This window comes from Ammospiza nelsoni, chromosome 2 (genome assembly GCF_027579445.1).
Source record: "Ammospiza nelsoni isolate bAmmNel1 chromosome 2, bAmmNel1.pri, whole genome shotgun sequence".
Classification (NCBI taxonomy): Eukaryota; Metazoa; Chordata; class Aves; order Passeriformes; family Passerellidae; genus Ammospiza; species Ammospiza nelsoni.
This window is the reverse complement of record NC_080634.1, coordinates 88,620,688-88,646,529: the sequence shown is the minus strand read 5'-3', so window position 1 is coordinate 88,646,529 and position 25,842 is coordinate 88,620,688. Positions and strand designations below refer to the sequence as shown.

At 41.5% G+C, this 25,842-nt stretch overlaps 1 protein-coding gene across 1 annotated transcript; it reads left to right on the top strand.

Moving 5' to 3' along the window:
* The first annotated feature begins 387 nt into the window (after positions 1–387).
* CRACDL (CRACD like) lies at positions 388–25,538 on the top strand. The gene is made up of 9 exons (XM_059493784.1): positions 388–460; positions 1,418–1,583; positions 4,549–4,684; positions 5,053–5,217; positions 9,059–9,286; positions 10,982–12,539; positions 22,169–22,368; positions 23,999–24,131; positions 25,004–25,538. Exons 1-9 carry the CDS (start codon positions 394–396, stop codon positions 25,147–25,149), a joined length of 2,799 nt encoding a protein of 932 aa, XP_059349767.1. The 5' UTR covers positions 388–393; the 3' UTR covers positions 25,150–25,538.
* The last annotated feature ends 304 nt before the right edge of the window (positions 25,539–25,842 follow it).

The following is a 25,842-nucleotide window of genomic DNA, read 5'->3' as shown; positions in this document are numbered from 1 at the left end:
TCCCCTAACACATATTTTCAGAAGCATTCAAGAATTCACCAAAGTCAGTTGTGAGACAGGAGGGGCTGGTGGACTAAACTGTCATGTACTATTGTCTTCTTAAAGTGGAAACAGTCTGTGTAATCACTTATACCTCTCTATAGCCTAATAAGTACCGCATGGGATATTTTTATATATTATGTATATTTATATATAATATACACACACACATATATTTAGACATGTATAGAGACGTATTATGTAAGCATACACATAATATTCTAATTCTAATATTCTATTCTATATCTTTATATTTTAGCAACTTGCCTTATGTATGTGTACACATATATAGTGAAGTACTGTTATTTTGTTGATACAACTAACAGTTTTTGTTCCTCCTTTAGTGATTGCCACATGAGTTCCTCAAGGACAATGGACCCTAAGATGAGAGAGGCTGAAGGAGATGGAGAGGACAATTCAGGTATAATTTCACTCTTCCCTGGTGAAGGAAAAGTGCTGCGGCTTCTTGAGCTTCTATGCCTTAGCTCTCTCATAGAAGTGAATTTGTTTGTTTAGAGAACGCTCTCTGCCTTTCTCTTCACATTTTTCCAAGAGCTGTTACATGTTTTCAGCATTTTCAGAGGTTTGAAATAAGATTTTTATAGCATCTTGTGACCAAGCTAACTTTTTTACCCAACAAGATCCAGGAGGGAATGAAATGCTGACAGGGATGCCTCACAGTACTGTCATGTCAACTTAAACAGGCCAGGCACAAGTTGCTGGAATTCTTGAGGAAAACACTGATTTAATTTGAAATAGTTTCCTTCACAGAGCTGCAACTGATCCTAATTTAGGTCTTTCCTCACTGAGCAGACTAAAATTGCTTTTCAAGGTTATTGCTTAATTCCTAGATTAATACTTTGTGATCCACTGAATCTTGTAATCAGCATTAAAAATATTCTTGATATATTATAAACCCAACATTTTAACAGCATTAGCCTCCCAACACTGTGCATTCACCTATGTTTGCCTTTTCTACATTTAAATTGGTTTTGGTAGCATTGCTCTTATCATCACTATTTAGCTTGCTGAACAAAGGCATTGGGTTTCCAAGTAATAATTTCTTTTTCATATCCCAGGCAGTTTAGACAAAATTTCTCCTTCACAGTTTAATTACCTCAAGAGGCAAGTAGAAACGCTATTAGGAATGATTCTACACCATTGGTTATTTCTTATGTCTCATAAACATTGTAATCCATTCTCCAAGATAACAGTAATTTCATACTATCAGTACAGTCGTGAAAGACATTAATGCAATAGTGGACTGTGTTACATTTTCCAGGCAAAATCCACTTATGCAAAAAATTATAAAGAAATGTTATTGTTCAAAAATTTGCACATGCCGCTGGTTGCATCTTCTTTATGTTTCTTCACTTAGGAAAGAAAAAATCAAAGTTCAAATCTTTCAAAAAGTTTTTTGGTAAAAAGAAAAGGAAAGAGTTGTCATCTTCTGTGAGCAGCAGTCTGAATCTGTGCCAGTCAACAAATGATGTCGCGGCCTCTCATGACACGCGCACTAGTTATGATTCTGAAGATGAGCTTGAGTAAGTCTTTGGGCTCTGTTTGGTAAACAAACACAAAATTGCTACGATGTCTGTAGATTAAAGACACCCCAAAATTGCCTCCTCCCCTTGTTCATAGTGCTGTATTTTCAAATAGTTGCTTTTCCCAGGAAAGTACAAATTAAAATGGTTGATGCAAGGCAAATCAGAAGGGAATTGAGTGGGGTGTAGCAAGAAATATTAATGTAAAAAGCTTTCATTTAATCATAAATAAGCCTTGGGTTATAATTTCAAAAGAATGTAATTCCCATCTTCAAAAATGAATTAGATAATCGGTTTATATCCTACCAGGATATAAACCTTAGTCCCCTAAAATGTAGCTACTAAGGATTGTTAGAGAAGGTTGACTAACCATTTATGCCAGGGTTTGAAAGCAAGGAAGGAGTAATGGGAGTAATGCAACTGAAATCAGCAGGATCCAGAGGCTCTGAAGCCTTCTTTTCCTCTGTGTACATGGGATTCATCTGACCAAAGTAAAAATGTCTGCATTTGAGTTCTACCACAGGTCCACAGAATGGTATGAGTTGGAAGGGTCTTTAGAGATTATCCAGTTCCAGCCTCTCTGCCATGGACAGGGATAGTTAGTTACTAGCTGCCTTTTCTAATCAGAGAGAAGTCAGCATTACTAACAAAGATTGTATCATCCTTATACATGAAATAGGCTCTGGAAGTGCCTACATCTTCCCACTGAATGTAAACAGGAGCCTGGGATGGCCACCTCCAATGTAAATAGCTGCAATTTGATGTCTGAAGTTAGACCAGATGAGTCCCATCCTGTGTACCTCTGCCTCTGAAAACCCTGTCTTCATGTTACCCACTATGGAAAGTGACCATGAGAAGCCCAATCCAAACATTCAGATATGTCTCTGGACAGACAGGTGGACTGAAGAGCCCCTTCGATAACCAAAGAGCAAGCCTTTGCCTTGGTGGATGTTGTGCCCCTCAGTACAATTCTCCTGGTCCTCAAGCAAGGGGTGCTGCTGTGCCCAGGAATGGGAAAGGAAACCATCCCGGCCATTTAAAACGACATTTTTCGATGTGGCCACCAGGCAGCGCCAAACAACCAAAAGAAATTATTAACAATCTTTTTTTTTTTTTTTTTTTTTTTTTTTTTTTTTTTTTTTTTTTTTTTTCCTCTCTTTGATGGTTTGGTTTTGTTTTTTCTTTTTGCTTTCATGGCATTGGCAATAGTAATGTTAGTTAGTACAGCTTGAAGCCCTCGGAGTTCTGGGCTGGCAGACCAGGTGGTGTGAAGTTCTGTTGTTTGACAACTTGCTAAGTCCTGTAAGACGTGGATGGTGAGATTTTCTTTCCCCCATGTGTGCCTTAACAAGGTCATGTCTGGGTGGGTGCCATCTCTGGCTGTTCTGGCCATATTCCTGTGCTGTAACCTGAAGTGTTGGTACATGATTGTTTCTTAATATTTATGCAGACAGACAAAGACCAGGAAATTATTTGAAAGGAAGGAAAATTAATTTGAACACTCTTAATCTGAGGAGACATGAAGGGTACTTCCATAATGTAGCTGGGAGGGATGCACTTACTAGAAAGAGGAAATGAGGATGGAATGGTGGGATAAATGTGCCCACACAGTGACACTGCCTGTGAGTGACACTCACCCTTGTTGAGTGCTGGTGCAGGGGGCACCACTGCAGCCCTGGCTGGCACCTACTCTGCAAATTGCTATAAATCTGTCTGACCTTGGATGCTTTGCACAGATCACATTTGCACTCAGATAAATTGTTCTTCTAATGTCTCTAATGCATTAAGCAGAGGTAGCAGGCTTTCCTTCCTTCTGCAGCAAGAATGTAGATCAACTCTTTCCTGCCATTGTTTTATCAAACATATTTATAGCAGCCACTATGGGGAAAATGTTGCTGTCTGCCATGATTGTTGATGTTTGTCTTCAAGGTTCCTATGACAGTATGTAGGATCCAGAAATACAGCTCTTTTTTCTTTTCTGCTCAATTCACTTGATAGTTACATAAACCCAAACAATTATCTATTCTGGACTCATTTACCATTTCATGGCTCCCTGATTTAAAAAATTAGAAAAAGGTAGTCTTAAAAAATGCTGTGTGCGCACATTTCTTGTCCCTTCTCAGTCAGGGTATGAGCTAAGCTGAGGAAAATGAGCATAAGGAACCTCCTAGCAGCTGTCTGTGGGCCTCCTCTACCATTCCCATAAAGGAGCATGGCGCTCATACCCCACATGCACCATTTGCAAAAGAAGTTACGTAACACATGCATCAGAAGTAGGAAACAGAATATGAGAGAAACTGCCCACAGAGCATCTCCTACTTCCCCCAGCTAGGCCACAAACATTGTCAGTGAAAAAATAAGTCCCACAGGCTCATAAGAGAAAATCTGAGGGACCTTGATATAGAGCACAGCACCTTTTAAGGATTTATGCAAAGGATTCCATGTAAGGACTACATTGCCTGAAATGCTTTTGTTTATGATCTGTATGGCAGAGATATATTAAATGCTGTACCACATTTAGATAGTAAAAGGTACTTGTTCTTTCTATGGTCAGTCATTTGCAAGACACGGTCTTACATTAGCTAGAAGTCTCAGTACAGACTCGTTTATGTGAAGTCCGTTTTGCACCTGGGCTTGCCTGTGGCACTGTGCCACCACCCAGCTGCTGGCTTCCACCCAAGGGCCAGTAGCTTTTTTCATAAGACATAACTCGTCTTCTGGGGTTAAACTGTCTTTAACCTTGATTCATTTTGTTAACGTGGAAGATAACAGCATTTCTATTTTTTTGTTGTTTTTAAAGATGTTACTTAGATTACCCTGAATGGCTGTATTCATGGGGAAGTATGGAATCTTGTTTGTGATGTTGCACATCCCTGTATCCCATTCCACCTTCAATACACCCCTTGAGTTAAGAGAAATGGCAAAAAAGTTTGCATGTTTTCACTCATTTTTTATATTATTGTAGGACACATAAAGGCATTATGGGAAGCAGAGCTTTGTCACATGATAGCATTTTCATCCTGGAGACTGGGCAAGAGCCTGCAAGGCCAGTAAGAGTGTTTTCTCAAGAAAACATTTCTGATCGGATTAGAGCTTTACAGGTAACTTAGACAATATCATTTTTTTTCAAATGCAAGAGATGGAATGTCTTTCCAGGCTTGATTTTTTTTTTTTGATAGTATTTGTAGTTGAATGTTTGATTAGTAAGTAATATCTGGCTGCAGTTTACATCAAATTATGCATATGCTAATTAGACAGCAGTATCCCATCTTAGTTCTACATAAATGATAGCTGAAAAATGGGTCGTTTATTTGGCTCCCTAAGATAATGTGTCAAGTCAGATGTCCTGTGCCCTGGATCATTCAGCTGTGAAGTTAAAATAATGGTAACTCATTGACCTCAGCTAACAAATATTCTGGGGAAACCTCCATCACTATCATAAGCTAATGTATTTTATGCCACACTGAAGGTGAAACTCCAGCCTACCATGAAATTGGGACCTCCGCCTCCATTTGGACTTCATGCAAAGAGAACAGAGGATGCTGGGACCAGTTCTGAAGATGATGGATTACCCAGGAGCCCTCCAGAAATGTCTTTGCTTCATGAAAGCCTAAGCTCAGGCATGAGACCAAGAGTGAGTAGTTCCAGTGTTGGCAAATGGGTGTTTAATGCCTTGTTTTACCTATATGTGGATGGTAGAATAAAGTATTTGGTTTTACATATCCCTCTTTTACCTCTGAGCAATTCAGAAATACCTTACTCAAATTGGGAAAACACTCTCTCTGTAAACAGCTATTTAGAATCTGTATTCCTATTAAAACATAAATATCACACCAGAAAATGCAGAACTAGGAAGAAGAGTATGTGATTGTGTACACGCATGGGAATGTTGTGTTTTTTATAGAGACTACAAAGAGCTTCCAGGCATAAAAAAATAAGGCTTAAAAATCTGTATTCCCCCTTGAGTGTGTTGATAAGAGAACTCTCTAATGTTCTTTTAGGTTGTCATTGGAAAAAGAAACATAAAATAATCTGATTTTTTTAAATTATAGTTTTGTTAGACATTATTTCATTCTTTATCTGTATGTCTTACACTTTATGTTTGCAGTGTCCTTGCTAATCCTTAAGACTGTAGAGAAAAACAACTTACATTGTCAGTACCTTTGTGCACTTTGTGTAGATGATTTCTGTGATTATATCCACCTTGTTTGTCATCTTTTACTGAATCTCTTCCTCATTCCATCCCACAGTTCTCTGACTCTCACAGGCACCTTAGCTCTTTGAGTTTAGCTGGAACAGGCAGTGAAGAAGAAGAACAGGTAACTTCTGCCAAATGTATTAAGGGACAAGTAATTACCCATAGTGGTTTTTAAAAGAAATATTAAAAAAATATTTTTTGTTGCCTGTCTGCTGCAAAAAACACCATTGTATACATGTAATTGCCTGCCTGTCTGTTTGCTGTTTTAATCTTTGTCTGTCTAACATAAAAAACTATGATTATTTATCAACATAATTCTGATGCAAAGTCATCCCATTATTATCTCATTGATGATAATGTCTCTAGAAAAGCTCATATCCTTTAGCAAACTTTAATCTCCAAGCACAACCAACCAGATTTAGACACTGAGGAGTGTCCATTTTTTCAAAGATGGGAAACTGCAGTAAAGGCTGTTTGAGTTACATGCACAGGATAAGGGAGAAAGCTTATTGAAGAGACAGGAGCAGCTCTAGATCCTCTGAAATCTGCCCAGACCCTGCTTTAAGTACAAAGTTACCTCACACTGACACAGAAAGTGTTTGCCTGATGACAGTGGCTGACACTGCTGCTCAGGAGTCTGAGTTCAGCCTTCAGTCAGATTCTGGCTGTGAATTTTGCTGAAGTGGTGTTTTTCAGAGCTCAAGTATAGGCGCATGGTTGGCTTTCTTCAATCAGAAGCCAGCCCTTCTGGCTGATTAAAGAGCTGTTTTGCAAAGCTCTGAAGAGTCCCTTTTAGCTGCCCGCAGCTGGAGTCCTGGTGGAAACAACACAGGGGGTAAAGGGAAGAGCATTTTCTAGGAATAGGAGGAGGAGTAGAAGGAAATTGCAGAAATGAAATAGAGAAATAGTCCTGAGCTGACCATTTCTTGGTAATTATGCAAAATGTACTTCAGGACCAGCTGCAGCACGGCTCAGCAAAGATTTCTGGCCTTACTTCTTAGATTCCACATGAAGCTGTTTGAAAAAACTGCTTATATGCAGTGCAATATTATTATTCTTAAAATAAAAACAACAGAACTCATGAAGGAAGTATTTCTTGAAAGCTGTTACGGGCTCAGTGCAATTGTGCCCAGTCCAGGTGCATGTTTGCTGAAAGAGGATTTATGTCTCTCTGTTGATCCATTAACATTACTTTCTGACTCACTTGCTGACTCCTGAGTCGTGGCGATGACTACACAGCTGTTTAGCTTTTTCCACATGCCCTATCATTTAGCTCAGAGTTCTCTTCAACCCATGCCAGTTTGAGAGTGCAGCCAGAATGCAGCTCCATCTAAAGGCTTTCCTCCCAAACCACAGGATCTACTACCTGACATTTCAGAGAAATTATCCCTGCTTCTGGGAGCCAGAGGAGAACAGTTCACAGGGCTGAGGAATTTTGCACAACCCAGTCCTGAGGTTTTGGGCAGCAGTGACACCTTGCTGTGTCTTGGCAGCTTTTCTGGATTGAAGAAAGGAATCACAGCTCTCCTGTCTGGGCTTTGGGGATGGGGTTTCCTCCTGGCCCCCCACCTTGTGCCACCCAGCACGACCAGCTGAAGGATGACTGAGCCATGTGCACATGACATTTGGAGAAAGGGTCTGCCAGCTCTTTCCTTCTCCAGCAGGGTTTGTCAAAGCCAAACTTCATGGGACAAACAACTTCTGCAGCCGGCTCAGAGCTGGCATTCACTAAGGCTGCTGAAATTTAAGCAAGAAAGCAGATTTTGGATTTTCCGGTGTAATGGCCAACACTGAGCACTGCCAAGGAGAAGACATGCAAAGTTCTCGAGGAAAAGCAGGAGCCAGAAGAAAGGCAGGCAAATAATGACGTGCTTTGAAAGAGAACATGTGCTGTGTTTTTATCATGGAGCTGAAATGTCAATGTATTCACTGTTAGCTACTAATGTATAATGCAGCCACCTATCGTTTGTTGTACATTAGTCATGTCTGACTACTAGACTGCAGATATCATAGAGTTAAAATTAATGAGAGCATCCATTATCCATTATTCAGCATGTCTGAGCTACCTTCTTTTTCTTAAGTAGAAAGTATGATTAGAAGGTGTGGATCCAGCCTCTGCTAAAATCAATAGGAGTTTTCCCCTGGCCATTGAGCAAGCTGTAGCAGGCCCTCACTACACTACAGAGTTTCTTTGGGCTGCAGTGCATATTGCAGAATTCTACTTGCAGATATTGCTGATGCTTTTTCTCTTCCAAAATAAGATGAACACAACCTGCCCTGCCTTTCTCCCATCCAACGTCTTTAGTAAAATACCACTTCCAGAAAAAAAGAAAGAAGAAAGAAGAATGCCCACAAAAGAAAGTGTGACAAAGAAAGAAATCTCCAAAGGAGTGAACCAGAATTTCAAGCCTACAAAGGGAGTGCTTTAATGAGTTGCCAGAGGTGATATTAATGCTGTGACAGATAGTTTGGAAATACCATTTTGCCTATATGCCAAACTGAATCTGAGAGGAAGGAGGAACTCTTTTTAGAGTTTATTTTAAATAAAATTTCCAGTGTTCTTGTTGCATCATCCCTGGAACTAGGGTAGTTTTTGGCGAAGCTCACAGGCAAGCTGAATTCCAGCTTTGTGAAACTGTGACAGCAGCATTCAGGAGCTGTTTCTGGATGGGCTATTGGCCTCTAGTAGGAATTATCCATTGCTTCCTTCCCCAGAATAGTTTACTAATGAAACTTTACATTTCCAGTAAATGCAGATATAAATACATGAGGTAAAAACACAAGCTGAGTTAAGTGTCAATGCCACGAATTCTTAATTTTTTTTTCTTTGGGAGGGTATTGTAGAGTTGAAAAGGACCTGTTGACATATAAGAAGCTAAAGATGCTCAGCACAAAACAGCTGTGGATAGGAGCATAGATAAAGATGCTAGAGGACAGACCCAGAAGGGAAAATGGCCCTTTAGGTTCTGTAACTGAGTACTCTTCATAAATCTGTCTTCTAAAACATGCTGGCCATGTATTTGTGTGCTTTAGATCTTCCAGTTAGATGGGATTTGCTCCTTCCCCCTGGACAGTATATCATAATACTCTAGCAGCTAAAAATACAGAATTGCTAACACCAGTACATCACATGCAACTTTAGGAAATGCAATGTATTTTAAAGAAAAGTCAAAAAGAAAAAGAGGCAAATGGTAATAAATATGGCTACTTATTTGTAGAATTGTTATTTTTGTGTCTTTGTTTGATTCTCCATTTGGGGATTTTTTTCTTTTTTCAGGTTGCATTGGGTTCTTCTAGATCTCGCTCCACAGACGGCCAGCTGTTCCTTAGGCACGGAAGTAGCAAAGCTGGGTCTCCCCGGACATCTGACAGCACCATCTCCCCTACAGCCAATTTTGACACTCCACCTGAGCTTTCTGCTTTCTTGGATAATTCTGCTGCTAAGCATAAGCTTTTAATAAAACCCCGGAACCAGAGATCCAGCAGAATGAGAAAATTTTCTCAGGTACATGTGAAAATAAACAGTGTAACTTTTGACAAAAACCCAGAAAGTTCTTACTGGACTTTTTACTTCAAACTCAGATATGATAAATGAAAGGGCATACTATTTTTAAAAAGGCTATTAAAAAGTGTATAATATTTTTTAAAAACCACATATTTTTTTCTAAACCATCCTAAATACAGTTTATCTGATCCCTTGTCATATTTTGTGAAGGGCATAGCTTAGTTTTTCTTCTTGCTTTCTTTCCTTCCTCTCTTTTAGCACTGAAGCTTTCAACTTTTACTACAGTACTTAGACTTCTTTGTTCATAGGTTTTTTCCAATGTTTTAAATACAGTAAAACCATTAATTTGGCTTGCTTACTACCAGAAATATTATTCTCCCTGTCTCAAAATATTACTAGCTGATAGTCTGTATTCCCCAAATCTGTGAGTGACCTTCCAGCTTGGTAGAGCACCGCTGTGAGCAGCACAATGATGAGGCCAGTTATTTAGAAAAACACATAAAGCAATAATTCAGCAATCAAGCCTTCTTTTCCATTCTAACATTGTTACTAAAATATGATTGCTTTGTCCAGACTGCCCATAACTGCCAGCTGACTGGGCCCTTCTGGATTCCCACAGAGAGTGTTCACGTGTTTTGATAAAACAATTTTTCATATTTTCTTGACCAACTCTGCCTGTGCTCCTTGCTTCTGGCTAACTGATACCTTGCACTTTTATGTTCTTGTGTATATGGATTGTATATGCAGGTGGCATTGCAACTGGAGAATTTTTGCTATTGCATTTGCAGAACGAGAAGTCATATGCACCCTAAAATATCTTCAAAGTGTAGGTTTTGTGTTCTTAGTGTTAGGGCCTACATCCAAAGTATATATTTACCCAACAAACTATGGGGAAACAGTGAGCTAATACAGGCACCATATGAAAAGGCATATTCAGCAGCTCACTACTGTGCTTTCAAATAATCCTGTGTACTTAGCCAGTCCTCACATCAAGTTTAATCACAAGACTTCACAGATAACTACATATGAATTTGTTAACTTTTAAACTAAATATGAATTTATAAACTTTTATCAAATAGTCTAACTCTTGAAAAAAAAGAAAACTTTTACACAAAGGAAGCAAGGCTGTAATGCTGTATGACAGTGGGATTAGAAACAAGACTGCCATATGGGGCAGATACTCAGCTGGAATGGAGTGTCATAACCGGATGTTTTTTTTAGGCTTTTGCTCTTGCTTCTATGTACCCTTTCCTCTTCAGAGCCATGTTTAAGGAAGAATGGGTTGTTTTATTTTTAATGCTAGTATGGAGTAGCAAAATACAGAGACAGATTTTTCTCTTTCAAGTGTTGCTTTTTGCCCAAGGGCAGCACAACATAGGCAGTATGCTCTGGAGAATCAATTGCCAAGGACAGTCCAATGGCCATTGTTCTGATGGACTTCCCATCTACAAGGGCATGAAAGCACTAGTTGTGCAGAAGGAAATTTCACACATTGCTTTTATATTGGTTAAATGCATTATTCCAGAATCTGCTTAATTAAAAAAACATCCAGTCTGTAGGTTAAGAAAACTGCAAGCTCAGCACTGGAGGCAAGTATTGCCTTCCTCTAAGATCTCAGCTGTAAATGTAATGATGAATAAGAAAAAAGGTGAAGCTGTACATGGTCACAGGGCTTTTTGTATTTCTTTTTTACAGAGGACCCAGTCTGAATCTCTGACTGATTTGAGCTGTACCCCAGAGGAAGAAGAAGAGGATGATGCTGTATTCAAGCCCAGCAATCAAGAACTGCCATGCACAGCTGCAACACAGGATGTGGCTTTCTGGCCAAAGCCCAAAATGCCTGAGGACCACTCCCCTGCTCTGAGACCAGTGGTGACTCAGCCTGCTTCCGAGCCTGCTGATGGACAGGAAACCCTGCTAGCAGAGAATCAGCCAGAGGACTGCCAACCAGCCCTGGAAATGACGTGTGAGGAGCCTGAGCCCTCACTGCCATCAGAAGGCAAAGACTCTGCAAGTTCTTCCTATTCCAGTTCAGACAGAGGAGTACAAAAGCAAGAAGATTCCTCAGAAACACTGGTTCTGTTGTCTGGGGATGGGTCAATCAATATTGTAAATCAAGAAAATAAGGAGCTTCCTACTGTGTTTCCATTAAACAAATTACCGTCTGAAGAAAATATTTCAATTAGTAAGAATAGTATTGTTTGCTTGGGAAGGTCAGAAGAAAATAAGCAGAAGGATGATCAGGTACATGTGGAAATGCCCTGTAATAAAGGGACAGACAAAGAGCTTACTCTATTTTCAGAGCCCAGCAAGGAGTGTTTCATGGGTTCTTCCCAGCCCACAGACTCATTGCATGTTTCACATCCTGCTTCCTCAATGCAGATGGGATCACCTACTTTCTGCTCTCTAGAGAAAATAAAGACTGCACAGGAGGCAGCTGCTTCTGAGAAGGAGAACAAGGAGGAACAGCTGGGGAAGAAAGCTGAAAAAGCAGTTAATGAACTCAATGCCTTCAAAAAGTTTTCTGTTTCCTCTGCACGGGAGAGACCAAGCACCAGAAGCCTGTATTTCCCAGAAAGATCAGAGTTGGAAAGATCATTAAATACTGGATTCTTCCTGTCCAAAGCAAAGGTCTCCTCAAGAAATGAGAAGTGGCAAGATGACTTCCAGAAGAGATCAGATTTGGACAAGGAAAAAAGTAGCAGCAAAAAGGAGACTTTGCTGCCAGAATCCTACTCTGAGAACACAGGCCAATCTACAGAAAGTTTGGCTGGTTATATTTCCCCAGCTGTTGATGAAGTACCAATGCCAAACAATTCTTCAGCAGTATCTCAGAATCAGCCAAGTTTTAAAGATAAAAGTCCTTTTCAAGTGAAACTTAGATCCACCTCACTGTCCTTGAAATATGAAGACAACTCACCACCAGAATCCAAAGGGATTAAAAGATACAGTGCAGAATTTAATTTAGAAAATGAGGGATTGCCTTCTTTTCTAAGAGGTGATAAGCTAGAGATCAGAAAAACAGCCAATACAAATACAAGTGATTCTTTAAATGAGAAGATCAAACCCAAAGCAAAGTCCTCTGAGCAACTTAGTTGCAAACCACCATTGCCTAAAAAGCCAGTGTTGCAAAGCATAACCATTCCAAACACTGCTGCAAGCAAGGAGAAACAGGACAAAGCTATTCACTCTCCTGAATCCAGAAATGAAGACAGAGACCTGGAGAAACAACCAACTGCTTGTAAAGTGCCTGGTAAGACTCCCAAAACTTTATGAAGTTATCTTCACTTGCAAAGAATGATCTTACCTGTGGAGAGCATGAGGCAGCACTGTTGTGTCTGCCTGGTGAGCACGAGCTGATGGCTCTGCCTTGAGTGATGTTGCTCCCTTATCTTCCCTTGCTGAAAAGATTATAAAAAAGACAGCAGGGAAGAAACAACAGACAGAATGAGATGTTTTTACCTCTGATTTTTGAATTTCAGGTTATTGTTTAAAGGATGTTCAAAGTGACACTTAAAAAATAAAGTACACTAGCACATATTGGAGAACAGGAATAGCAAGCTACTAAGTGTCCCCATTTAGAGGTGCTGCATGGCAATTCAAAATCCAAGAGTCCATATTAAGTGCCCTTTGTGGGGCAAGTGACTCAGACCTCTAGACCTTCTTTTCACCATAGCATTGAGGCAGAAATGCAATGAGGCTCCACCACTGCCTGCCATGGTAAACACACCACTTATTTGTTGCCTCCTGTGAGGTTTTCTTATTCATTTATCTATCTTTATCATTACTCATTCCTTGTTTAAAACCAAAATTAACAACCCTGCAGCTTCCTGGAGTTCAAAGGCAGGAGAGACCATAAGATCGTGTGCACTGCAGATTGTTATATTTTACCCTGTTGTCTGTATTATATAATTAGGTTAGAGATTAAAAAAAATCAGACCTCTGGAGACTAATTATACACTGTGGACTGCAGGCAGAGAACAGAAAAGACTGGAAGAGGCACCAATGTCTGGGATCTTTGCAATGACAATAAACACGTTAGGTGAAGCACACTCAAGCAGTTCTAGCAGGAGACCTCTGCTCTTCACTTCAGAGAACAGCTGAGAGGGGGAAAAGTAAATCTTTAGGTCTTCTGATATGTGGAAGAAAAGTCTTCCTTGTCCTGGACCTGTATGGGCATGGGTTTGATGTTATGAATGTGAAAAGATGCTGGCCAAGTAAATAATAGGCTGTCTCTGTGCCATTGCAGAGCTGCCCCCCATCTGGTTGCTCTTCCCTGATTGGGGTCTGTCTCTGAGCTTTGGACTAGGCAAACACCAAAACAGAAGAAGATCTCAGAGCACAGGATGCCCCTTGTCCTCTAGGGTGACAAAAGTCTCTTGCTGGTCCCAGAGGCAACTTACCTGACACCTGATTTCAGTTGTCTTCTGCTGCAGCATTACAGACATTTTTGCAGGACTTTGGCCATGTTCACAGTTTCCTGCTCTCCCAGCCATCATAAAGCAGGAGATTATTAAGATCCACAGCTGGATGTGGTCCCCACCGCCATCCAGCCAGAGCCTCCCCACCCTGCAGGCAAGGCAGGGTATATATATATATATATATATATATATGTATGTATATAATCCCAATACACCCTTTAAAGGCATTTTCCCTTCTGTGCTGCCCTGAGCAGTTGATTATTTGTTGTGATGTGTGATGCTGTGATGCCCACATCTCTGATGGAGTGAGATTTTGGGGAGGGTCATACTGGGAAAAGAGAGGAGGAGACCTAGCATAGCAGGATTGTTCTGGCGGGGTATGGAGGAGAGCAGTAGGAGTACCAGTGCTCCCTCTCACAGCCCTGTATCACATCTCTCTTGCTGAGTCCCAGAGTGCCCGAAGGTGGACTGGAATGTCTTCCTGCAGTGAAAGACAATGAGTGCTGGAGAAAGAAGAAGGGGAAGAAATGAAGCCAGGGAGCACATTTCTCCTCCAGGCTTCTCCTGTGGCTCCTCAGCCCTAGGATGAAGGAGCCTCTGCCCTGAGATGCAGAACTGCCCTCTGCAAAACAGATCTGCGGGTGGGAGTTGTGCCTTGGTTTCCCTGATAGAGATGCATGCACCTGGAGTTTGAAACAGGGTTGAGAAGTCCTGCTGTGTTCCCCTCCCCCTGAGAGTATTACACCAAATCTGTATGATCTGATGTTGTTTAAAATGATGCTTCAGATTGGTCTGTGATGGCAATTAGTTTTCTTCCTTATCTACTGCCTTCTTTAGACACCTGACCAAGCATCTCCCTGTGCTGTTGCCACATCAGCCTGACCTGGCCACCTGAAGTCATGGGTGAGTGAGGTGTGCCCACCTCCTCTGAGTGCCCTGGAAAAGTTGCACAGTGACTCCCAAAATTATGTCCCTCTGTGAGGCATAGGAGAGTCATGGGATGCAATGAGGCCTTGGCAGGGAAATAGCCCAGCCCAAACATAATTTTAAGCTCCTTGAAAAGTTTCCCTCAGCTCAGTGAGTCAGGACTATGTCTTTGCAACTGCAAACAGGAGAAATCCGACAAACACAATCAACACAGCCCCTCATGGATCACATGTGTCTTATCAGGCATCTCTGGGCTCTGGATCTGCTTGGACACTCACTTCTTTTTTTTACTTTACACCCACCCAGCCGTCTCCTAGCCCTGGAGTTCATCAGCCTTTTCAAAGAGCTGTGGTCACCATCAAGAGATGCTGTTTATTTAAGCTGTCAGGGAGTTTCCTCTGCATGTTAGGAAATCTGTGTGCTGAACAAGACAAGCTGTGAAATGGTGATACAAGGGGATGCAGCTCCCTTCTCATGCACACTCATTTCAAAAAAGTCATTTTGCTGTGTCATTGAGGTCAGCAGGAGCAATGTGGTTCATTCAGTTCACATTTAAGCTTTTCAGCACTTTTGGTACCAAAGGAACAGGAGAGCTGATGGATGCTGGCTTACCACTCCAGGTGAAAGCATCACACCTGCTCCCCAGGGCTTTCTGGGGAACTTCTGAGGGATTGCTTTACCTCTCTCAGGCTGCAAGGAAACCCTTTAATGTCTGTGTGAAATTAGTCACCCCAGGAGGAGTCTTTTTGAAGTGTCTGGAGCTAAAGGCACAAGTCCTTGCAAGATTTAAAAGGTTAAGCTGTGTTGTTTGGAGTTGATACTTTGCTATAAATCCTGTAAAGGGCAGAAACAATTACCATATGTTAACAGGTTATTACAACAGCGAAGCCATAGGCAATACTTGTCTGAATCTGCATATTAGGATAAACAAAAATCAGCAGCTGAGGAGCTGTAGTGGGCAGACATCCTCTGAAAAGAGCAAAAGAGCTCAGGGAAGAACAATGGATGTTATGGTGAATGAAATTGGTGTGCATTGCCTGGAAAATAGAGGCTCTGAAATGACAAGAGAAGTGTTTTTCTCTACATCAAAAAGACATTGCTTTAATGCTGTCCAGGCTACAGCTGAAAAACAAGCTGTCTGGCTTTTTTCCCCCAAAAGAAGTTGCTTTCTCTGTTGTGTCAGGCTATTTTGCAACATGGCTGTTTTCCAGCAGTGAAATAGACTTTGATGCAAACAGCAGTTTCTTGTGTAAAAAAGACTCTTCTGGCATCGGTGGTATAGATCCAACCAAAAGTCAAATACCTCTCAGAGCAGCTTAGGGAAGAAAGAAATGTCAGAAATTCTTAACCAAATATCTAGAATAGCTTTGTCTGAAATTAAGGAATTGGGTGTGAACACTGACATGAATGCATGTAGTACTTTAATAAACAAAGGGAAGTATGTAGGCCAGGATATTCTAAATGCTATATGCATTTGTTAAGCCCTTCTTAAAATAACTGGAGTTTTATAAATGAGCAAAGATACAACAGTGTGGAATTAAATATGCATGCATAAGCAGTGTTATAAAACAATGACACTTACATACAGAGTGTTATCTCCCTGTGTAAAGTTGTTTAGATTAGTTTTGAGTATGTTTGCTTTTAAAACACTCAGGGAATCCACAAGCTAGCTTTACTTGCTGTTAGTGGTTTGACTTTCAAAAGACTCTAAATTCTGGCTCTGACCTTTCACCTGCACGCATGTAGGGCAAGAAGAACCACTTTGCAGTCCTTGCAGGCATAAGATGTTCTTTTCCAAGTGTAAGAATTATATGTCATAAAGAACCTCTTCTACAATTTGTGTGCACAGAGGCTTTTAGATGTAAAGAAAGCAGGTCTCAGATATAAAGAAATCTGAGGCCATCTCTAAAAAAGACAAAGTTAAACCCTAAATCTCAAGGTAATGGTTGAATATGTCTTTGCTATGTTTATCCATATAAGCAGCACACACAGGGAGGTGTATTTTAATACATGAAGTATGTCTGTCTGTCAATAGACAGAAGTAGGTATTTTTCTTTCACTTCCTGTGTGTGTGTATAAACCCATGCACAGTAACAAGTCAATCATAGTTCCTTTTGTACATTAATGTATTATCTTCCTCTTATTGTTCATACAACCAGTCTGACACATGTTACAGGATAATATCCAAATATCAGTGAGAAGTGTACACATTTATTTCCACAATATTTAGGCAGAAGACATTTCATCTATAAGATCAGAGCTTTAGTCTGAGGAAAAAAAGGAAGTTGTTTTAGTAAGATACTAAGAGAAACAGATACCTGTATTAAATGGGGTTGCAGAAGGGGAGTATCCCCCCTCTAGAGGACCACTGAGGCAGCCAGCCCTGATGCTTTCAGACTCAGTGGAGAGCTCAGGGGATTCTGATCTGCAGGAGGGAATTGAGAAGGTGGCTATGGTTCACTTGGCTTCAGAGCTATCCTCAGTGGTTGGTCTGGAAGCTGTGGAAGTGATGAAGAATGCAGCAAGAACAGCTGACCTTGTGACTGTCCCATGTGTGTTTGTTGGCTGTGGGGAGGACATGAAGGGAAGGCTTCAGCAGCCTCTGGGTGTGGTTTCAAGAGGCATCAGATCTCAGCTTACAGTAATTGCTGGCTTTAATACATGGTGACATTATGCACAGACTGGCTTGACAAGTTCTGACCTGGTATCTTTCCATTGTTGGTGGCTTATCCCAAGGGGAAAAAGGGGCTCCTCTCTTTCAAAAAAGCCTGAGGCCAAGCCAGCTCCAAGGAAACCAGGGAAAGAGGCAATCACGAGGTTAAAGCTGTGAATGAATGAGAGACAAATTGCTGCCAGCAATATCCTTTATTAGCTTATGAAGTTATTAAGGAATGAGTTGAATAGCACATTGTTTAAAACAACATGTTGTAATATGAAATGAAGAATATTATTTAGATTTTAGTTTTGTTCTGAAAATCTCTCAAGTGCAACACAGAAAGAAGAGGCTCAGCCCTGCTTCAACAAAGAAATGAAACACAGGGCATTTGTGGAGGCTCTGATCTGTCAAAACTGACTCAGCTTTGGATGGAGCATACCACTGCTTGCATTTTGTACTTCTTTGTTATCTTCCTAAGAGTGGCATTTACCAGCTGGGAGTTTCTGTATCAGTTATTGTGCATGTGACACGCAGCAGAAGCAGGAGTTTAAATCGTCCTTTTGAGTACTTTTGGTTCCACTCTGGCTACCCAGTTCCTTAAATGCTGTGCCTTGCCAGGGGGTGAACCATAAAAGCACATGGACTATCCCATGACTAGATAAGACAGAGCTTGTTCAAGGCAATCATCCAGTCATGAACCCAGAAAGATGTGTGAGCAGCTCTTCCCTTGGGAACAGTCACTTCCTGAGAAAGCTTTTTGCTTCTTTGTGTCCCTTGGGGTACCAAGAGCTGCATAGGACAGTCTCAGGTCACCTTAAACTGCCAGCTCTCTTCCCCACACTATCTCCTGGATTACTTCACCACCTTTCATCCTTCTGCCTGGAACAATGGTGTATATATACTGCCAAGAAACCTTATCTAATTTGAGGTGGGAGGATGTAAAGGACCTCTGGGCAATGGGATAGGTAATAAATAGTGAATATGCTCTTCTACCTCTTACAGTAATTCTGGCTGACGGATGAGGTAGAAAATCCTGCGTGGGTTGCATCTGATGGGTTTTTTCTGAAGATAAGGCACTTCCCCTGCCTTGTCTGCCTGTCTGGCTTACTGCAGCAAAGACTCTCAAAGGGACAAGGGCAGAATGTAATTGCTTAAAGGTACAAGAAAGCCTCTCCCAGCAGCAGATCAGCTCTTGATCCTCTGTAGATGATACTACTCTGCTGTCCTAAGTTGGCCTGTACATATATATATAAAATCTTCAAGATTATAATGAAGAGCTTTTGTTCTCTACTATCAAAGGGACATTTGGATCTCCTATGGAATAATACCTAGCTCTAATTTGGCTGCCTTCTAATTGGCATGACTAGAATGCCTAGCATCTCATCAGGGAGAACTGCCTGAAGAGTAAGGGTGCTTGATGCCCTCATTAGAGTGTCTGCCTTATGAAAAACATTGCTATAATAGCAGCCTCCAGACATATCACTGCAGGACTGGGAACCTGTTATCTCAGGCAATGCACAGTGAAATAACAGCAGGATGAATCCTAAGCTCATGAGGATGACAGAGAAATGGAAGCACAGGTACCAATAAGACCATTACATGTAGTGCAGTAAATAGAGCCTGGGCATAACATTCATTTTGTCAGTGTGGATTGTGTGGTGGAAGCAAAGAAGGAACAAGCTTCATGTTTACATAAAGCTCCTGTGGTGTGACAGGGAAAATGGGACAAAACACAAAGGGGGATTTGGAGTCACAGCATCTAAGATGTATATCACTAGCAGCATCAAGGCAGAAGCCAGGTTCCCAGTCTCATCAAAAAGTGGGTGGCTTGAAAAGGACCTTCAGTACAAAGACATTGGAGTTTTTGAGCACCAAGACATTACAGATATTGAAGGAAGGTAAAGAGGTGGTGGAAGAGGTTGCATGTGGTGGTATGTCTGCAGCTGTATAGCCAGAGAGCTGCTCCTCAGCTCTGAGGAGCACGGGACATCATCTTCAGTCAGGGCTCAGGAGTGCCGCAGGAGAGCTTTGGGAGCTGAGGAAGCACAGCACCTGTTTTACTGGGCAATGCACCTGGTTTTACTGGGCAATGCCCAAAGTGCCCACCACCTGAAAAGGTGCAGATGGCTGCAGATGGGCTTAAGGACACGGCTACAAGCAAAGGAGGGAATGTGATGGCAGATGCATTAGCAGACATCACATCATTTCAACTGTGTGGCTTTACTTAAGATCCCAGTGGGGTTTGTCCTAAGACACTGGGAGAAGATGGCTCACAGAATTTGACTTGCTAGTGGTTATCTTGGAGAGCTGTGGGAGTTAGGGGGCACTGACTGACATGTACAGAAAACCATTCCAGGTGAAGTGGTGTAGTCCTTCCATGTCAGCTGATGCTAACACTGTTTCATCTCAAGTGCCACTTCTGACCATCATATTTGAAGGAGATTTCTAGGACAATTCCTGCAAAGGAAAGAGTGATCTAGAGAATTAGATTAATAGAAAAGTTAAAAAAGTAGGGAAAATGTGGTCTAAGTCTTCAAATGCATAACAGGCTGTTGCAAGGAGACTATGAGTAATCTGCTCATGTCCATAGTGTGTAGGAGAAGTAGTTACAGATTTAAATTAGAGCAAGGAAGATTTAACTCACCCAACAGGCACAAAAAAAAAAAAAAAAAAAAAAAGTAGAAAAAAAGAGCTATGCCATAGGATAGGTTGCTTAGGGAGACTCTGAGACTCTGAGACCTGTCCTGTTTCAGGAGACTTAGATACATATTTGTGAGGAAACAGTTTCTATGAAACTAATCTTTCAGCTGGTCTTGCCTTGCCTTGCAGTTGAAGGATAGACTACATGACATATTGAGATCTCTTCCAGCCTTATTCTTTAGCATCCTGTTAAAGAAGATAAAAATGAAGCAAGGAGAGCCAGTAGAAGGCTGATTGGGAAAAAAAAAAAAGATTGGAAAAAGATTATGGGAGGAAGAGCTGCTGTCATGCAAAGATGGGGGTTAGGTGGGATGCAGAGAATTAGAGTAACACGCTGTGCAAGAGGGAGAGCAGTTCCTTCAGTGTTCAGGGACCCTGCTTTATCTGTGCTGCATTTGCACAGCTGGACTTCTGAGTTGTTTCTTCCAGAGGTTTTCCTGCAAGATTGCATGAGGTGAATGTGAAGGGAGATGCAGGCATCAGCTGGCAAAACATCTTGCTTTGGCATTAAAACATGGGAGTTTTTCTCTTTTTCAGTTTTTAGCTGACATAGGCTTTACAATGTTTTCTTGTTCAAATAACTACTCTCTCTCTGGTGAGGTATAAAAATGACTTGAGAAAATCCCTGAGCAAAGCAAGTTTGTGGGCTTTCATAATATGCCTGTGTTGGCAGACTCCAGCTCTTGGGAGTGCATCATCCCTTTTATCTTCCATGCCTTCATGAGGCATCTCAAATGTGCCTTCAGAGACATTTGCCTGCTTTCCTGAGCAGGGCCAAACTCCACCAAACTAGACCATAGTGCTCCAGAAACATGTCTGACAGCTCCACAGGGTCCTGTGGCTGCCTCTACTGTCAGCAGAGCAGCTGAGCCCCCAAGAGACCCTAGGGCAGTAATCCTTTCTAGCTGGGTCTGCCTCCTCCCAGGCCCCTGAACAGGATGCTGGCTAAGTAATAAACTTTTCCAAAGAGCAAGACCACATGTCATTTGAGGATCAGAAGCTTAACTTCTGCTCTGCAAGAGCCTTCTGTAAATTTTGATACATCAGTGACCAGAACTGGCTGGGAAAGGTGAAATCAGCCTTCTTGGGTCTAAGGTTGTTATTCTTGTTCCTCATTTAAACTACACAGAAGCTCTACCATTCATTGGGAAACTCAGTTTTGTGTTCGGTGTGAGTCAAAAAATGGAGAACCAGGGGGATGGAGCCAATGGAGCTGCTGAGGCTCTTCTCTTGACCAAGTTCTGTTCAGTGACTAGACAGGGTTTCCTTTCTCAGAATATTTGAGTACAGGGTATTTCTCTTTCTGCACACCCTTGGGTAGCAGTTGTGAGGTCAGCAGGATAGTAGTTTTGACTTTCTTCTCCAGAAATTGTCTTTTTTCTTTTTGTGTTACTCAAGTCTCATTTCTGGTAGAGCACCAGAAGATGATGACCATGGTCAGCATCAGCAGGGATAAGTCAATGTAGACCTTACATCAAAAGACCAGAAAGTCCCTCTGTGGTTTTAGCAGTGCTTCTGTGTGCTCAGTCACCACAGACTGCTGTGCACAGGCACCCATGACTGAATCTACACCTGTGAGCTCCACAGAGCTGGGGAGGAGGCTGCTCCTAAAGGGGTGGAAGGGAGGCAGGAAACAATTAGGGCATGGACTGCTGCTGCATGTGAAAAAGCTGCTCCTAAAGGGGAGCAGCTTGGAAGGAAGGCAGGAAGCAGACTCAGGCATGGGCTGCTGCTGCAGGGGCATCAGAAGAGCGGGAGCTGAGAGCAGCCACACTGGGGAGAAGTTTGCCTTTGAAACACCCCAGTCCCTCTGTGTCCACCTTTGCATGGTCTGCTGCTTGTCTCAAAGGTACTGTGGGAGAGGGAGCAGAAGGAGCAGACCTTGGGAAAGGGGTAGATTAGAGAAGTTTCATTCATGTTTCTGCATCTCCCTCACATGAGGGCAGTGACACTGCCACTCCAGCTGAACAAAGATGCAAAGCGTTTCTCACCAGTAGAATGATAACTTAAACCTGTGAGCACAGGAAAATTGCTCTCTGGAGACCAAACTAAACAGAACTCCTATTTATCCAGGCTGGTTTCATATTCTGGGGCCAATCAGTACATTGAGAAAGTATGAACTGAATCTGATTACAACTCTTTTTCCTCTAACCATGTACATAAACAATCTGTCAACAGAGAAAAGCGTGTCTTCCCCCATGGCTGCAGGAGACCCTGGAAAAGATCCTGACACTCCCACAGAGCCAGCCTGGATTTCCATTGCAAGGCAAAAACAGAGGGGCATGCACCAGGAGAAGGAACTCGACAGAGGAAAGCTCATGGCTCCAGATAATGAGTCAAATACAGAGAAACAGAATAAAGGAAAGGAACAAACAGAGGTACTTGCAGTACAAATTTGTGATGCTTTTGTATCACCTGCTGTGGTATTCTTTGGATCTACTGCTATGTTACCAGTCATGCCATAATGATTACAGATACTTAATGAGTGTAACTGTAACTGAAAAAGACACTGTTCTCATAAATGTGTTACAGATCCAAAGTTTTCTGATTGTTCAGATATGTAATTTTGTGTCTCCAAGAAATCAAAATCCTGGAACTATGTGAAGTGTGTAAAATTTCTTGGCATACCACCAGATCTAACACATGTATTGCATGCTGAAATATCCAAAAGGAAGTGCTAAATTGTAGTCTTTGATCCTCCTCAATGCAGAGGAAATGTGTTCTCTTTTAACTACCCTTCTAAGCACAGCCTTTCATTGAAGCTCTTATACCTCCTGACTGAGTTAACTCTGAATGAGCAGCTTGGTCCCAGAAGCTCCTAGGTAACAATTTTTAGAGCCCTGAGAAGTGAAATAGGATAAAAATAACTTTTGCATTTGCAGAGATTGCCGATATACAAATTCTGGTTCCCTGTATATGGATAATTCAGAAGCCCATGTGGTGCCATGGAATCTGGGCTGACACTGCCTCTTCAGAGATCCCATGGAAAACAGGGTGATTCCTGTAGCTAATGATCTTCCCAGATGACACAGCTGTGCCAGTGGAAGTGCTTGGCATGGATCCAGAACACTCATCTGCTGCCTTTTTTGCATCCTGCACAAATAAGAACCCTGGTCTGATGCAGCAGCATGTGTGTCCTACACCAGTATGGCATACCCAGTGCAAAGGACCTACTTTCTTGCTTCAGGTGGCACTGCTAGCACCCCAGACAGGTGTATTATATCCTGGAATAAGAGATGCTTTCTAGGTGATGAAAAATAGCAGTGGTTAGATTAACAAGAAATAATACCTAATAAGATGTCTAGGCCAACTTCTGAACTGCAGTAATGCCCAACACAATCCCAAAATACAGTTTCTATGTCAGAACAGGAAACTCCAGATTTTAGCTGGCAATGATCCTTGAAATTCATGCCATGCATTTTATTTCCCTGTAGCAGCTAGCAGAGAAACATGCCAAGATTCTTCTGACTGCAGCATGTGAGGCTTGGTGCCACTGTACTACTCCCACTTTCTCTTTCTCCCACATGGCACCAGGCACTATCACTTCAGGGTAGTTTTTGATACTGGCAAGAAAATCTGTTGGAGGATATGTTTGACTTCTTTTTTATGAAAAATCCATTTACCACCAACTGTCCAAAAATACAGTGCCATAGCCCTCAAAATTTGGGAGATGGAAGGAGAACATGAGAGAATGAGGCTGTTTCTAAATCCTGTGTATGCTTGTAGAGATATGCAAAGGAATACATTTTGAAGTGAAGACTATAATTATCTACTCATACCATTATGGGTAAGAGATACTGAGGGATAGTTTCAGTTAGTAAAATTGAGCTCCATGGATATTACCTGAAAACACTTTAACTTTCTGAACAGGTGTCAGCTCAAGGGAGAGGAGTGGGACCAATGTCTGCTCAACTGTGGCAGGCTCCCCATCCACTGCTTTGCTTGTGTTCTTCCAAACTGAACTCATTCTCCCTGAATTACTTGGATTTTATTCCTCTCTGTGCCTAGGGGGCAGTGAAACAACAATGGAGTAAACCTTCACACGTGGCACCTAAAACCACTTCTGAAGAGCAGAGGAAAGACACCAAGTCTGAAACAAAGTCCCTGCTGAGAACCAATTCATTGTCACATTGTGTCCCTGGTAAGAAACAAAATTCTTAAAATGTAGGCTGTTACCTCTCACCCTTGTCAGAAGAAATCCTATTTGAGTGTGCTGCAAAAGGAGTAGGGGCTAGATCCTAATCTCTTCCTCAGCCCCACATCAGCCAGGACAAAGAGTTTTCTCAGCACTTATGTCTGGGATTTTATTTGGTGTTTTATTTATTTATTATTTTATTTGAGGTTTTATTTATTTATATTCTTCTGACCAGTTTGACTACAAGCAAAAGAGTAAAAAGGGGTAGCCAAAAGCTTGTGTTGAAAGAAATGTGAATAAAGAGCCCCAGGCCCTTTCACAGGACAGAGGCCCAAATGCACTATCCCAGTGTAAAATGTAAACAAAAATATTTACAATAGCACTCAATTTAAATGTGGCTGCTTCAGCAAGCTGAGGACTGGTGCAATCACAAGCTGTCTGACCATCAGTCCTCCCACAGTGAGTTTGTTATAAATCTCTTTGGTAAATTCAAATTTGAAAGAAGGGCAGAAGTTTTGAAGTAATAAAATTCCTGTGAATTGGGGGCTGAGTAAAGGAGGAATTCACATGTGAATACTTTAGCTAATGAAAAGACTCTCTTCTTTGGCCTGGGTGCTAACATAGGACACTACAAGGAATCCAGGTCATCATGTTGAGTTTTGGTAAATTTAGGGATCAAATTGTAATAGTGATGAGAAAACCATTGCATTATTTAGAGCACAGATGGGTAATTTTCTCAATAACTTATTGCACAAGAAGTTTCCATGTGAAATGTAAAGATTTTCTACCACAGGGCAAGGCATGGGAATTATTTAATAAAAGAGAGTGCTTAGTTGCACAGCAGGTAAATGTAAAATGCCCATGTGCTTTATTCCCAGTAGCTCCATCACCTGCACTGGTGGATAAGGAGGAAATGAGCCACTTGAAGAAAGCCAGTAATGCTGCTCCCAATCAGCCATCCTGGATGGAGCTGGCCAAAAAGAAGTCTCAAGCTTGGAGTGATATGCCGCGGATTATAAAATAGAACCACGCAAACAAGGAGCATCTTTCACAACTACTTGACTGAACTCCTACAGACCAGCAAATCACAGTAAAAAATCTCTTGATACAGAAGGGTTTTATTATGCAGCTGTGGAGAAAGTGTGCAATAGGTGCAGTCAAAAAGTTTACCTTCAATTTTGTAGCAATCAGAATTGCAATAGCAATGGATTACTTAAATTATGCTAAGGACGTACTTACACTTCAGAAAATAAAACTTTTGCCTTATATATTTCCTGCATTTTCTGCTTTTACTGATGTTTGTATCCAAACAGGATCTTTGCTAAACTTTGCTGAACTTCTGTTGTTGCTGGAAAATTCTATTTGTTACGGTTTTCTCTGTTTACAGATATAAATTGTGCCCTTACATCCTGATTCTCTTGATGCCTTTCACTGGAATCACGGGACACACTTTTTACCAAAGCTGTTAGGCCCATGGAGATACTCCTGAATAGCTGCTAGTGAGTGCTCCATTAAAATGTGTTGCTTGAACTTCAGGTTTGCCTAGCTAAGCCACTGGTACAGTTTCTGGGGTTAGGCTCCATTTTGGGAGGCACAAATATGCACATTTATGTGTGACCATGAAAAAAATTCTCCTTTCTTTCTGTGAGTAGCCTGGGTTGCACAGTGTTTTCAAGCAGGCAAACAGTAAGGAAATGGAACTGCAGTTGGAAGCTCA